The sequence below is a fragment of the Esox lucius genome, chromosome 22 (assembly GCF_011004845.1).
Source record: "Esox lucius isolate fEsoLuc1 chromosome 22, fEsoLuc1.pri, whole genome shotgun sequence".
NCBI lineage: Eukaryota > Metazoa > Chordata > Actinopteri > Esociformes > Esocidae > Esox > Esox lucius.
The window spans coordinates 3,948,116-3,962,359 of NC_047590.1; the positions used below are offsets into that span (position 1 = coordinate 3,948,116).

Below are 14,244 nucleotides of genomic sequence, written 5' to 3' on the forward strand. Positions count from 1 at the left end.
CTTCTCTAGGCTCTTAGTGAGGCTCCTCACCAGGTTATCTGCAAATACGGGCGCAACGCATGGGAGCCCATGTCAACTGTCTTGAAAACACTGAATACAAAACACCGATACACACACACACACACGCACACACACACGCACACACACACACACACGCACACACACAGTCTAAACCAGAAAAGGCGTCAGACTTGAGGAATGTGTGCTGTTCTTAAATTAGACCCACAACGCTACGCAGGGGTAGTAAAAATAACAGTCACTCACTATTTGTGGTTTTCTGCATGTTCCCGTTCTGGTCTTTGTAGTGTTTGAGCTGTTGTGGGTCAATCTCCTCCAACTCACTCCCCTCAGTCCACTCGCCATCGCTCTCCACCGCTGCTGTCTTGGCGCTGTCCACCGCACTGCCTCTGGTCTGCTGATGTTTGGACGGCTGGGGGGCCCTGGCCTGGACCGGTTTTGGCTGGCTGAGGTTGTGATGGGGAGTGGGTCTTGTGATGAGGGACTCCCTGCTCCTGCCAGGATTTCCGACGGTGGCACTCCTCTGACTCTTCCGACTCGTCCTCTTCTGACTCCTCCTCTTCCGACTCCTCGTCGGAGCTGAAGGGGGGGGTCCTGTGAAAAGGCATAGATCATTTAAAATTACCATACAATTAATCACTACCTTATAGGGTGTTAAGACAACTTACAAGACAAAACCAACTTCCTATGGTTTCATTTTGGTGACCATGTCTAATAAAGTGACAAATGGAGCCTGTGGTGAGGTAGTCTCATCGACTCTAGGTGCTGTGAGCAGGTGTTTACTTGGGGGTGGAGGTTTTGGGCAGGGTGCTGGTCCGTGGAGCCGGCTGAGGGGGGTGCAGCGGTTTGGCATGTGTTGGCGGGGCCCCCGACCTCACCTGGGTTACCTTAGAGGGAAGGCTGCTGGCCCGCGGCCTGGACTGGGTCACTGGGGGGGCAGCAATTAATGGATTAGTTACTTTGAGTACTTCTCAAAGACTAAGAAGGTTTAAATGAAGACTAAGATGACTAACGTTTCAAGCAGCTTAACGCTCACGTCCCTAAGATTAAAGTCTACATTAGGTAGGGGATCATGATTGGTGTCACCACGAGCATACCTGCAAACTAACACACAGGGAATACAGACTAACACACTTGGACTGACGACTAACACACTTGGACTGACGACTAACACACTTGGACTGACGACTAACACACTTGGACTGACGACTAACGCACTTGGACTGACGACTAACGCACTTGGACTGACGACTAACGCACTTGGACGGACGACTAACACATTTGGACTGACGACTAACACACTTGGACTGACGACTAACACACTGTAGGACTACAGTAGCTCCATGAGAATGTCAAACACAGAGTGGTGAACTGGATTCATCCGCAGGACAATTTGAGTCAGATTGGACGGTCAAAGTGGAATTCAAATGTTCAGACCAGGTTGAAAGAACTAGGTGACCTGCAGTACCTTGGGTGAGTGGTGTGGGTTTCCCCCGCTGTTCGGGGGCAGAGTCTCCCCCCCTCTTTAAATCCTTCAGTCTCAGGCTCAGTGCGTGACCCACGTCCTCACGGTGATGCCAGTAGTCTGGAATCTCCCTCGCTGCTCGCTCTCTCTCTGAGCTCACCTTAGACATGAGGTCACTGTACTCACTGTTCCCCAGGCCCTTCATTCCCTGAACATGTTGGGGGGATTGAATAGGCAATATGTCACCTTCATGATGAGAACTACTAACATGTGTATTAACAGTCCTTATTAAACTACTAACACGTGTATTAACAGTCCTTACTAAACTACTAACATGTGTATTAACAGTCCTTACTAAACTACTAACACGTGTATTAACAGTCCTTACTAAACTACTAACACGTGTATTAACAGTCCTTACTAAACTACTAACATGTGTATTAACAGTCCTTACTAAACTACTAACACGTGTATTAACAGTCCTTACTAAACTACTAACAAGTGTATTAACAGTCCTTACTAAACTACTAACACGTGTATTAACAGTCCTTACTAAACTACTAACATGTGTATTAACAGTCCTTACTAAACTACTAACACGTGTATTAACAGTCCTTACTAAACTACTAACATGTGTATTAACAGTCCTTACTAAACTACTAACATGTGTATTAACAGTCCTTACTAAACTACTAACACGTGTATTAACAGTCCTTACTAAACTACTAACACGTGTATTAACAGTCCTTACTAAACTACTAACATGTGTATTAACAGTCCTTACTAAACTACTAACACGTGTATTAACAGTCCTTACTAAACTACTAACACGTGTATTAACAGTCCTTACTAAACTACTAACATGTGTATTAACAGTCCTTACTAAACTACTAACACGTGTTTACTGTACAGCAGTAGAGACAGTCACACACCACATAACGTAGCAACGTGTGGGTTTGTGACATATAATTAGCAATCGTGGTGTGTTTACAGGTTTTACTCCGAGGGACTCGAGTTTCTCTATGAGTGCTTGCTCCAGGGCAGGCCGCAGCTCCCTCTTGATGTTGGGGTTCTTCCTCAAGACACTGGTCACAGCAGGCTGATGCTTCTTCACAACAACAGGCTTCTTCTCGGACACACTGGATGACTCTACAACAAGGACCAGACGGGCACGGTATGGTTACACAAACACTGTTATCCGGGCAACAGTCCACTCAATGACACGCTAAAAAAACACAAACATTAATGTATTTCAGGAGGAGACAGACCGGGGCAAGCATGATTTATTTTTTGTTGACAGAGAGCAACCTATCAGCTTGCTTTAACTTACATTACATTGGCCAAATTCTGCAGATCTGCCAAAAACGCATTGACAAACTGGACTTGACACAAATGCTCTTGGACTCTAAATGGCAGACCGACCGACACGACCATGCAGATACCATGCACCGTGCAGACACACAGACTGCTGCCATCTCAACTGTTACCTTTGTCCTCCTCAGACAGCTCCTCTATAGGATCCAGTTTAGGAGCAGAGGGGGGCTGCTCTGAATTGGGGGGTGGGGGTGGGGGTCAAGGGTCAGACAAGAGCGGGAATTAAGATGAGGGATCTCAGGATGAGGTAACGATAGCATTGATCTCCAGTTGGAGTCTCGTTGGGAGGTACGATCAACAGAGAGAGAGGACAGAGCAGTCTGATTTCATCAAGGCCTAAAATGGACACCCGCCACCTGTGGCTAGATTTTGACATTTGACCCCGAGGAAATGTTAACCAGCCATGCAGGGGGCCACACTGTACGGCTTTGTAGTGAAAGTGTTTTACCCGCTTTGTTTCCAAAAAAAACCTAACAAACCCCAAGTCCAGCATGAACACACGTGCACATTGTGATTTATATCACAAGCAATTCCACCACAGCTGTTCATAACAGTTCCGCCCTTATATTTCATAGCTGCACTGCGAAGACTTTTGATTTTGATTCCACCCCATCTCACCATGGCAGCAAAAGGGCTGTACCATCCCAGCGCGGAAGGATTCGTCTTTCAATGCCCCCCCTCCCACCTGCGAGAGGTTATGATTCACTTCATCTGAATACCTACAATAAATATCTATGCATACACACATTATTTGTTGGTGATTTTTGGTGTTATTATGGCACTTATTTGGGCTGGGAAACAACAAATGAGTGGATGGTAGATAGTTTGAATTAACCGGGGCCTGCTAAAGGCTCTGTATTCCATGCTAGAATATCCCATCAAAAAGCTATCTTCAGAAGTAGGCAGTAGATTTTAGATTGACTGAGATTCATATTTGGCTAACAACTTACCATTCACTGGCCTCTTTGGTTTAGACTCTGGAGCTCGGGCTGTGATGATCACTGAAACATGCCAAGAAGGAAGCGCATAGTAAGAAACGACTTGGGAGAAGATGAAGAAGCAGAAATGACTTGGGAGAAGATTAAACCAGCTGCTGACAGTTGAGGGCTCTTGATCAGTACCGCTCAAACGGACGTCTCGTGCCCACACACACACACACACACACACACACACACAAACACTCTTCATATACGCTGCTGTTATGGTCAGTTATCTATCTCACTAACTATTGATTTGCAGCTGTGCAATAGTGTCACACAGCTAAAATAAAGATGAAGTCCAAAGGGGAAAAAAGTGATTCATACCTGGAACTTCCACCACTTTAGTAGGTGGATTTGAAGACATTTGCTTTATCTGTGAAATGAACAAAAGGAGTTATTTTTTCTACTCAAGCACTGATGTTGAACCCACATAGTGTAATCTAATCTAGGCACATATTAAGTCGGAGCGGCTAACACAACTAAGCGATATCAGTGTATGAAAACACGATGCGTCCATCCGGTTTCCAGCAATTCAGGATTTCCTGTATGGGAACCAAGCCCGCTGCTCGTTTCCTCGTATTCCCAGAAGCCGCAGAGGAGACGAACTAACCTGCTCCCTTTGAGAGTGGATTATTTTGTCCCTCTCCAGGCGCCACCGGTCATTCTCCTCCTTCTGCCTCTGGCTCTGTTGCTGCCACTCCATCACAGAGGACTCCAGACTGCTAAACTTGTCCTTCCACTGCGGACACAAAGGACGTTTCATATCACACTGCCATCAAGGCCTACATCATGGCCCTCTGCTCCCCTTTATCTGGGGAATCTGCAGTAAAAAAAGAACAGGACGGCCAACCAAGGTTTCATGACCTTGTTTCAAAGCTATACAGTGTTGACAATTATTCTTTGAAACAATGAAATTAATTAAGCTTGTATTTTCTGTGTCAATAAGTATGTAAACCCCCTGGAAAGTCTTCTAATTGACTGTTTATATTTGGACACATGGACGTATGAGCTAAATTCTAAATACATTCATTGATTAAGGTATCCCAATTTAACCTTTTTTTGTCGTGTTGGCCCCTTCTAACCAGGACCTTCAGCATGCACTGGGACGGTTTGCAGCCGAGTGTGAAGCGGTGGGGATGAAAATCAGTACCTCCAAATCCGAGGCCATGGTCCTCAGTCGGAAAAGGGTGGTTTGCCCACTTCAGGTTGGTGGAGAGTGCCTGCCTCAAGTGGAGGAGTTTAAGTATCTAGGGATCTTGTTCACGAGTGAGGGAAGGATGGAACGGGAGATTGACAGACGGATCGGTGCAGCTTCTGCAGTAATGCAGTCGATGTATCGGTCTGTCGTGGTGAAGAAAGAGCTGAGCCGCAAGGCGAAGCTCTCGATTTACCAGTCAATCTACGTTCCTACTCTCATCTATGGTCATGAGCTTTGGGTCATGACCGAAAGGACAAGATCCTGGATACAGGCGGCCGAAATGAGCTTTCTCCGCAGGGTGGCTGGGCGATCCCTTAGAGATAGGGTGAGAAGCTCGGTCACCCGGGAGGAGCTCAGAGTAGAGCCGCTGCTCCTCCACATCGAGAGGGGTCAGCTGAGGTGGCTTGGGCATCTTTTTCGGATGCCTCCGGAACGCCTTCCTGGGAAGGTGTTCCGGTCCCGTCCCACCGGGAGGAGACCCCGGGGAAGACTTAGGACACGCTGGAGGGACTATGTCTCCCGGCTGGCCTGGGAACGCCTCGGTGTCCCCCCGGAAGAGCTAGAGGAAGTGTCTGGGGAGAGGGAAGTCTGGGCATCCCTGCTTAGACTGCTGCCCCCGCGACCCGGCCCCGGATAAGCGGAAGAAGATGGATGGATGGATGGGTATCAAAGCCATTTCCAAGCAATTCGAACTGCATCATTCTACTGACCAACAAATCATGTAGAAATTTTCAGACCACAGGGAATCTACAACTGACAACAAATTCAGACCATTATGCTCATGGAAGTCTCTACGAATCATGGAGTAACATCAAGAGATCTACAGGCCTCTCTTGCCACTACCAATGTCAAAGTGTATGAGTCAACTAGAAAGAGACAAACTTGGCCTCAACTCTCAAAAAATAATATCAAGACATAACTGACAATTGCCAGACAACCTCTTGGTAAACACCAAAAATACTGAAACAATGTGTTCTTGACAGATTAGTCAAAAGTGGATTTTTTGGGCCGCAATACCGAACACCATGTTTGATGAAAACCAAAAACACATACAATTATAAACCACAGAGGCGGTGGTATTATGTTGTGGGGCTGCTTTGCCACCTGAGGACCTAGTCAACTTGCCATCAGTTAGTCAATGTGAGTTCTATATTGTATCAGATAATTCTTGAGGACAATCTGAAGGCACCTATCTAAAGACTGAAACTAAACCAAGCATGGATCAACAGGACAATGACCCACAACACATAAGCATAAATACAACAAAATGGTTTAAAAAGAGGAAATGGAATATTATAGAACACCAGAGTCAAAGCATAGACCTCAGTCCTATCAAAATGCTCCTGGGGGACGTGCATGCAAGAAAGCCATAGTACAGTACTTCAACATGACACAGTTGAAGTACTGTACTAAAGAAGAGTGGGCAGAAATTCCAAATTAAAATCTTTCAGATTTTTTTGTTAAATTAGGTTACATATGTCAATAGCACTTCAGTGAAGATTACATATCCATATGTCCAAATATGTATAAAAAAGAAAATAAACAACTTTCCAGTGGGTGAATTTACTTTTGCGAATGACAGCAGGTTCTGATTGGGACAGTTGAACAAAGTTCTCTGAATTTCTCCAAGAATCAATGAATATATATCTATAACTGAGAATGTAAAATGGCTGTAAAACATGCAGGTAGATAGTTTGATTAAGTATTCAACAGAACCCACATATAGTTCTGGTAACCAGAATCCATAATGAAAACTCTTAACAGCCCAGATGTTTCATTCGTAACCTACCAGATTCTTTTCGCTCTCGTGGTCAGCCTTCAGTTTTCCTATTTTAGACGTAAACCTTTCCACCTGAAACAACATGCATTTTAGATCAAGTGTGAGAACAACTGTTATAATATCTGAAGCACTGCTCAGCTGCTCACCAGTTTCTTGTTTTTCTGATCTAACTTCTGGATCACAAGCTTGTTTTGTTCTTCCATGTTGTGGTCAGCCTGCTGGGGAGCCGGCCCCGGTCTATGCTGAGTACTGGTCATCTGGAGATCCACTTTCTGTACAAATAAGAACAATTCCAACAAAAACATCTGAATTGCAGGACTGAATTAACAACAACACGACCATTTGAAATAAAGAGAATCAAACATGAAACTAACAAAGTAAACAGTGAACTTACTTGTTGAAGAAGAGCGTTCCTGTTGTGAAGCGTCTCTATCTCCCTGCGAAAACCTTCTCTCATCTCCTCAATCTTTCTGTGTTCCTCTTCCTTCCATGTCTCTAGTTTTCTAATCAAATCTTGGTGCATGGACAGCTGGTCTCTTTCCTATAAAGAATGTCTTGCGGTTAGAGCATTGGACCAAAAGGTTGAAAAATGTATACTTGAGCTGACAAGGTGAGAAAGTTCTGTGTGAGTAAAACAGTTAGCCTTTATTCCTCCCTGGGTGCTGAATTCGGCAGCCCTGCACCTCTCCAAAATGAAGGGGTTGGGTCAAAAATGAAATTTAAATTTGATTGGACAGCGTAAAAAATGTAACCTTAATTCAAACACTCAGGTGCAAACATTGGACTCAATAACAAAGCATATCCAAGCCTTGAAAAACAGGACACCTCCTCTGTTGTCCCACCTGCAAGGTTTTGGCCAGGACGGCTTGCCTCTGGGACTCCAGCTCAGACGTAGTCTTCCTCAGCTGCTCGTTCAGGCGCCTGATCTCCTCTTCATCTGCAATGCTTTTCACTTTCCTGTGGTTGTCTGACATCAACTCTGACAGAGACAGAAATACAAGAACAGAGACAAAGTTCGCCTGACTGCTGTTTCAGGGAAAGGTTGAAACATGGATCCATCTCCCATTCTGCTAGACTGTGTGGGAGTAAGTGACGTGTAGACTTGAAAACTAGAAGAGTAGACCGTTGTAGAAAAGGCTTTCCTAGCCTTTTTGGAACATATTGATCTTAGAGACACTACTACCATTAGGACCTCCATGGGACGCTTCAGGAAAGTGGGTGGTCGGCTGCATCCAACAATCTTACCTGACTGACTTCCTTTCCCTACCGTTCTCCAATTCACTATCTTTTCCCTCGATCTTTGCCTCTCTAAAGTGACGATCAAACCTTTTAAAGCTCTCTCGACTTACGGCTGTCATACTCGTCTGGATGGCGACGTTGCATATGATTCTGGAGAAAGGAGGAATTCATGAAGGCTTTATCACAATGTTGACACTAAAGGAAAAGAAAAGCAAAATGAAGCTTATTATACATCTACAGTGCATTTCCATGACATCCTTCAAAGTGGTCCACGCAAAAGCAGCTATAAGGTTAAGTGAACCCAGCCATAGATTAACCACCTTTAGAAACTCAAACTGTGTGTAAAAATATACACATCTGAACCCAGCAGGACTCTACACAGTTATTAGTAAGACATCATTTTCAGACAAACATAAATGTTTTATGTTAGTCTGAAACTGTGAACTTAGACAACATTTGAAATCACATTTAAAACTTCAACTGTCATTAGAACCACAGCAGTGAACTGCGACACATAGCAGAACTGTCATAATGGCAATTCATACCACATTGGCACCTATGCAGCGTGCTAATATTATATCACAAAGTCCTTGGCATTTCCCCCGCCATGACATTGGGTTCTGGGTTTGTTTCCCACGAGATGCGAGCTAGACGGCGCGGAAGTGATTCGCCCCCTCTGCCTGGCATCACTTCGCCCCTGCACCCGCGTGGAGTGACAGGAGCAACCGCGTCACATATGGCACATTTAACCACCAAACGCAGCCTGCCTCTCTGTCGGCGCTCAGATTTAACCACGCAGCTTCTGATGCCTGGCGGGGCCTGGTGGCGTGTGATGTGCCGGGGCTCTGCCGCGCTACGGGGGAAGTGATGGATTCTCTGAGATAAAGGGATGCTTGTTGTGTGGCCTAATGGCACCGCTGTTCTGGAATAACTCTGGAAATTGCCGGAGGAATTGAATTAGGCTGAATTAGGTCTGGTCAGTGATGGAATCAAGGCAGAGAATCTGCCAGCACGCAGAGTCCGGCTGTGTGTGTGTGTGTTTTCCAGGTTTAAACAACAAAAAACTTTATTTACCTGCATTTTATCAGGTATGTTGATTAAAAACAGATTCTAGAAGGTGGAGATTGTATTTCTGTGTTATTTTATATATATGGGTTAATATATATATAAATATGTATATACATTTTTTTTGTGCAATTTGTGATGTTTTGACTGTAATGATTTAAGCATGAAACAGGGTAAAATGCCCAGGAGGAAGTCATGACTGATGCACATTATATATTGTTGGTTTGGTCCAATGACATACAAAAAACATATCTGGACTAACATTTGGGAAATCAGGCCATTTCTTTTTCTTAGTATCAGGCGTAGCAGTGGAATTCAATAGCCTCTCTAAACACCTTCAAATGATGTGTTTCAGAGGCTAACTTATAAAAAACGAAATGTGAAAAGGGACGCTCTAGGTGGCCTTAACAACCAACTAGGCTAAAATAGGCAGTACATTGTTCTGTGAACCAATACTACATCAGACGGACGGTTTGTTGATGCATCCTTTAGATTAATGCTAAATCCCGTGGGTGCGCCAATGAAACCACATCTAGGTGTATTTTCGGATGCATTGTGTCCTATTAATAATTAAACTGGACAGACGTCTCTATTGTCAACGCCTCTGTTAGCCAGAAGGGCTCTCTCACCTAGCAACAATGCTCAGTCATATCAAACACTAGGTGTTGCCTTGGCAACACCTGGGCCCCGGTCAAGAGCGTTGCCTTCTCAGAAATGAGGCCATCTCCTAGTCTCCGTACGTTCGGTGAATGCATACATTCAATAGGACATATAGAGTCGTAGCGCAGACAACAGAGGAACATGAAAACCCTCCCCTTTGTCGGGAAATCAGCAACATATCGGGAATGAGGGTGGGGGAGGGGGCCCAGGCATTTCCGTTGCGGCTCTTGCCACCCTTTTGTAAGTGGATTAAAAGAAGTAGGACTAATTATCACTGGCTGACACCATCTGCTCTGAGCTCGATCCCATTGTTTCGGTCCCAAAATAAGGCCCATAATGACAGCCCTGCAGCTACCAGTCCAGTGCAGAGACAACTCCATAGTACAGGTCCAGGCAAACCTAGTCGCAAAACAATGAATTCGATTGAACCATAATAATGAATCCATTCTATGTACAAGCCAGACCTCCAGTCAGAATTCACACTACACCCAAAACCTACAGTTGAACAAAGTTGCATCTCTGATTGAATACCCCCTGGGGAACAATGGCTGCAGGGACGGGGACGACTGACTGCTATACAAAACACACCCAGGGGTTACAAACACACCCAGGAGCGGCATGCTTAGCGCAAGGCATTAATTACCTTGTGGCAATTGGTCATGCTCATCATAGCCTGCTGGTTGAGGGCGAGGATCTTCTTCCTCTGCTTTAGCTCAGCCTTCAGCGCCCTGGCCTGCTCTGCCTGCTTCTGCTGTTGGGCCACAAGCTGCTGGTGTTCCTGTGCCTGGGCCCGGAGCCGGTCCTCGGCCGCCCCGAGGCTGGACGCGAGGCACTCCTGGGAGTGCAGCAGGTACTCCACCGTCAGCTGGGCGAGGCGGAAGAGCTTGAGCAGCGCGGGGTCCACAGGGCTCTGGCAGCGGGCGCAGCGCTCGCCCTCCACGCTGCAGAAGGTCACGCCCGTGATGTGCTCCTGCAGGGTCTGGAAGTCCAGCTCGCTGGCCACCAGGTCCACGTCCACGGCGCTGATCCGGCGCCAGTCCACACTCTCGCGCCGCGGCCGGAACTTAAAGGGCGGGATCGTGGTGGACGTGGAGGCGGACATGGCCGGCGTTGCCAGGGGGCCGTGGCCACTGGAGGAGGGCTGGCTCAGGGGGGAGTTCAGTAGGGAGGGGATCCCTGCCGACGAGTGGGTCCCTTGGGGCTCTGGCTGGTATGGGTAATAGACGTTGTCATAAAATGGCTGAAAAACACAAGAACATTCACTAAAATTACACAGGCTCATCTCAATCATGCTCATGAAGAAACCAACCTCATGCATGTATCTCCGGTAGCTAGAGTGCAGCAGCATATCAAGACAGACATATAGGGGGGGGGGGGGGGTCAAGGTTTCCAGCACTCCCCACATGAATGAAGCATATGAGATGACGCACAAAAGGCTTCAAATAATTACACGTTTTCGACGGAAATCTACCCAATTCAGCTGATGTCGCGTTGACGCCGTGCTGTCCTTACCATCTTGTATTTCATGAGCCTTTATGAGAATCAACCCCGAACGAGTATTCGTTTCCTATTGGTGCACGCCCCCCTCAGCAGTACGCAGCAACACCCGGGCAGCGCGTCCTCACGATCACCATGGAGACCGAACGGCGCGTCCCATTTTATGAGCTCCTTGGGGAGAGACATGTTATCAAAATATTGCACCTAATAAATCCCTGATGATCCCCACAAGCAAGCCGCGGAAGCACGGTCGACATCCTCCTAGCCCGCTGAATGTGTTCAATGTATTGGTGAAGCCACGGAATGCTTGAGGTGGTGCTCAACCCCCCACTGCAGATCAAATCAACAGACCTCCACGCTAAAAAAAGAAAATCCATGTAAAACAATATTGTTCGCTTGTTAATTTCTTTGGTTAGATTCCCGTCGAACGACTGTTATCCATAATTAAATGTCCACGTAGAAGAAGTGACACTGACTAGAATGACGATGTTATGATTTGTTATTCTGACCACGTCTGACTAACGTAAAAACGTCAACAAAAATACACGACTTGACTGTCTCTGTCTAATTGTACATTACGCCACATAACTTTACCCTAGTCATGATGTGAAGTGTCTGCTACACCTCTTACACCACTTACGCATTTAAAAAAAAATTACATTAACAAAGAAACTACTTACAGCACTAGATTGCTAACCGTGATTTTACAACAAACTATACTTATAATACAGTTTCCCAAAATTCAGGCAGTCCCTCTAAAATTACTGGCATTATGCCACCATGAAAACAATTCCAGCTAGTTGGGACAAGTTGAGCCGAAAAGAACTCACGGGGAGTAAGACTACAGTACCCAAACCATTCTCAGTTGAATTTGAAAATCCACAGTAACTTTAACAACAAAACAAAACGTTAGTTATTACGCATTAGGGAACGTATTATAACGGCAAATGCAGTTAGTAAGTTTATTCATTAGCATAGTTCTTTTGAATTTGCGTAGATAACGGTCATTTCGTAGACATTCGTAAAAAGAAAAACATGCTAGATCGGTAGTCAGATACTCTTGGCTACAACGCAGTCGGGAGTGAACATCTGCCTTTTCCAAAACTAACGACGTGAACAAGTTGTCTAGCTACAGCAGTTGCTAGCTAAACGAATTAGCTAACGGACACCTCGCTGCAACTTTGAAACTTGTTAAACACGGAGTTCACGGCATGAGTTTATTGACCTGGTAAAATGTAAATAATTGCATCGAAATCAACATTTTGGTGTTAGACATGAAACTTACCACGACTTTTTTTTTTATGTCCACAAAAGGTTTTCAACCGGTCCGCGGCTTTGCTGTGATTCTGATGGGCTCCAGAGATGGAGACCGCCGTGACGTAGCGGCTGTAGCACATTCCAAAAGCTCTGCTCATCTTTCGTACCCTCTGAAAAAAAAATGGGGGGGAAGGGAAATCAAGCTGTTAAGACTTAGGGAAGGGGATATAACGTATTCACCAGGTCTGCGTTCGATACGTTTTTATTTTCTGGAGCGTTGTGATGTGTGATATGTAAAGCAAACATGTTCCACAGACATGTTTCAATTAGTACTCACTAATGCCCTATTCATTAACTTTCTACCAGCAACGTTCAGGGACTTTCTGCAACAGATCTTGACGCTGCCTGGGTGTTCTTGTCGCCCGGTTGTTTTTAATGTATGCAATTGCTTCGACGCAACTACAGTAGGCTACCTATACTACCCAACCTGTAGTTCCGAAAGGTTCCACAGCCTGGCAGAAAAGTTTATTACATCGAAGCTCGTTATGGCTGTGCAAAAACAAGTTTCTCATTAACGAAAGCATGTGTATGATCTCTATGGACTCTACCAATCATCCAGGGTTTTTAATTTGACTCAGCTTTCTTAGTCACTCTACCTGGTAAAAAAGATTTTGAACAACTTTGTTTATTGTGAGGAACAAATATAAACTCCAACGTGCACATTTAGAGCGGCCCTGCTTCTAACTTCACCCTTACACATTATATTACTAATATAATACAGGCCTATATATTAGTATTGTGTTTTTTTTTAATTTGCATTTCATTTTTATAAATTGATATACGCTATTGTTGGTTTCACGGACAAGGGAGACGACCAGTAAGCATTTTAGTTAGTGGTCTGTTCATATAACAAACTCCTATAGGCTCTGGCCAATGAACCACAGTTGTTAAGATTGTATGCACGTAAAGGACAAAAGCCAGTGGTGTTGGTAGGACAAGCAAGGACTAGGTAAGGGGCTTTGCTCAGGATGGTAGACGTGAGTTTTTGATGGTGGCTTAAGGCCACCCCCTTGTGGCGTGTTGATTATGAACTTCGCCGGGATGTGTGCCTTGTTCTGCCAGGAGATGTCAGCACAGGCCCTTTTCAAATGAACGACAAAGATCTATGCTGCACCACTTCAAAAGACCAGAGGCATGTGGAATAATGCAAGCTGATATAGGCTAAATAGACTTTTTGGGTTGCAATTAAGCACATTAATTATAATACAAATGATTTCGCTTCATTTTATTATTGAGTCTATCTACGTTTTAATGTGCTTCTTTGGAATCACAGTCCAGCTATGTGTAAATAACTGAGAATAAGACAAACTGGAAAGTATTTTCGGGCGCATGTGACAGAGCACGTGACAGAGTTTAAAACAGTGAGCTCACTCAACTGATAACTTCAACTGTTGCTTATTTATATATACTTATATACCGTGTGTGCCTATATATGTGTGCCTATTGATAGGCTACCTTAAAGCTCAAATAGTAGGAACTTTGTCAAGCAATGCAGTTGCATGTGTTGCGAAGCACAAGAAAGCAGGGGATAGATTACGGAGGAAGCGATGAAGCAAAAAAGCAGCTCAATAACGCCGGTCACACCGGCAAAGAGCCAACAACACTGACATCAGCAGGTCAGAGCCTGTCCACCGCTCGCGTTAGTGCTAAT

General features: G+C 45.1%; 1 protein-coding gene across 6 annotated transcripts; it reads right to left on the reverse strand.

Annotated features, from left to right (window-relative positions):
• Positions 1 to 295: 295 nt before the first annotated feature.
• Positions 296 to 12,677, reverse strand: dzip1 (DAZ interacting zinc finger protein 1). Of its 6 annotated transcripts, none has more exons than XM_034289859.1 (16): positions 12,562 to 12,677; positions 11,292 to 11,444; positions 10,423 to 11,019; positions 8,165 to 8,249; positions 7,658 to 7,794; positions 7,210 to 7,356; positions 6,962 to 7,087; positions 6,825 to 6,887; positions 4,448 to 4,576; positions 4,162 to 4,210; positions 3,808 to 3,858; positions 2,971 to 3,030; positions 2,475 to 2,632; positions 1,487 to 1,691; positions 802 to 946; positions 296 to 612 (listed from the first exon to the last, which is right to left on the reverse strand). In XM_034289859.1, exons 2-16 carry the CDS (start codon positions 11,304 to 11,306, stop codon positions 348 to 350), a joined length of 2,232 nt encoding a protein of 743 aa, XP_034145750.1. In that variant the 5' UTR covers positions 11,307 to 11,444; positions 12,562 to 12,677; the 3' UTR covers positions 296 to 347. The 6 variants fall into 6 exon arrangements, with proteins under 6 accessions (XP_034145750.1, XP_034145751.1, XP_034145749.1 ...); XM_034289860.1 differs by having other exon boundaries at positions 8,165 to 8,204; positions 11,292 to 11,447; XM_034289858.1 differs by having other exon boundaries at positions 11,292 to 11,447.
• Between the last annotated feature and the right edge of the window lie 1,567 nt (positions 12,678 to 14,244).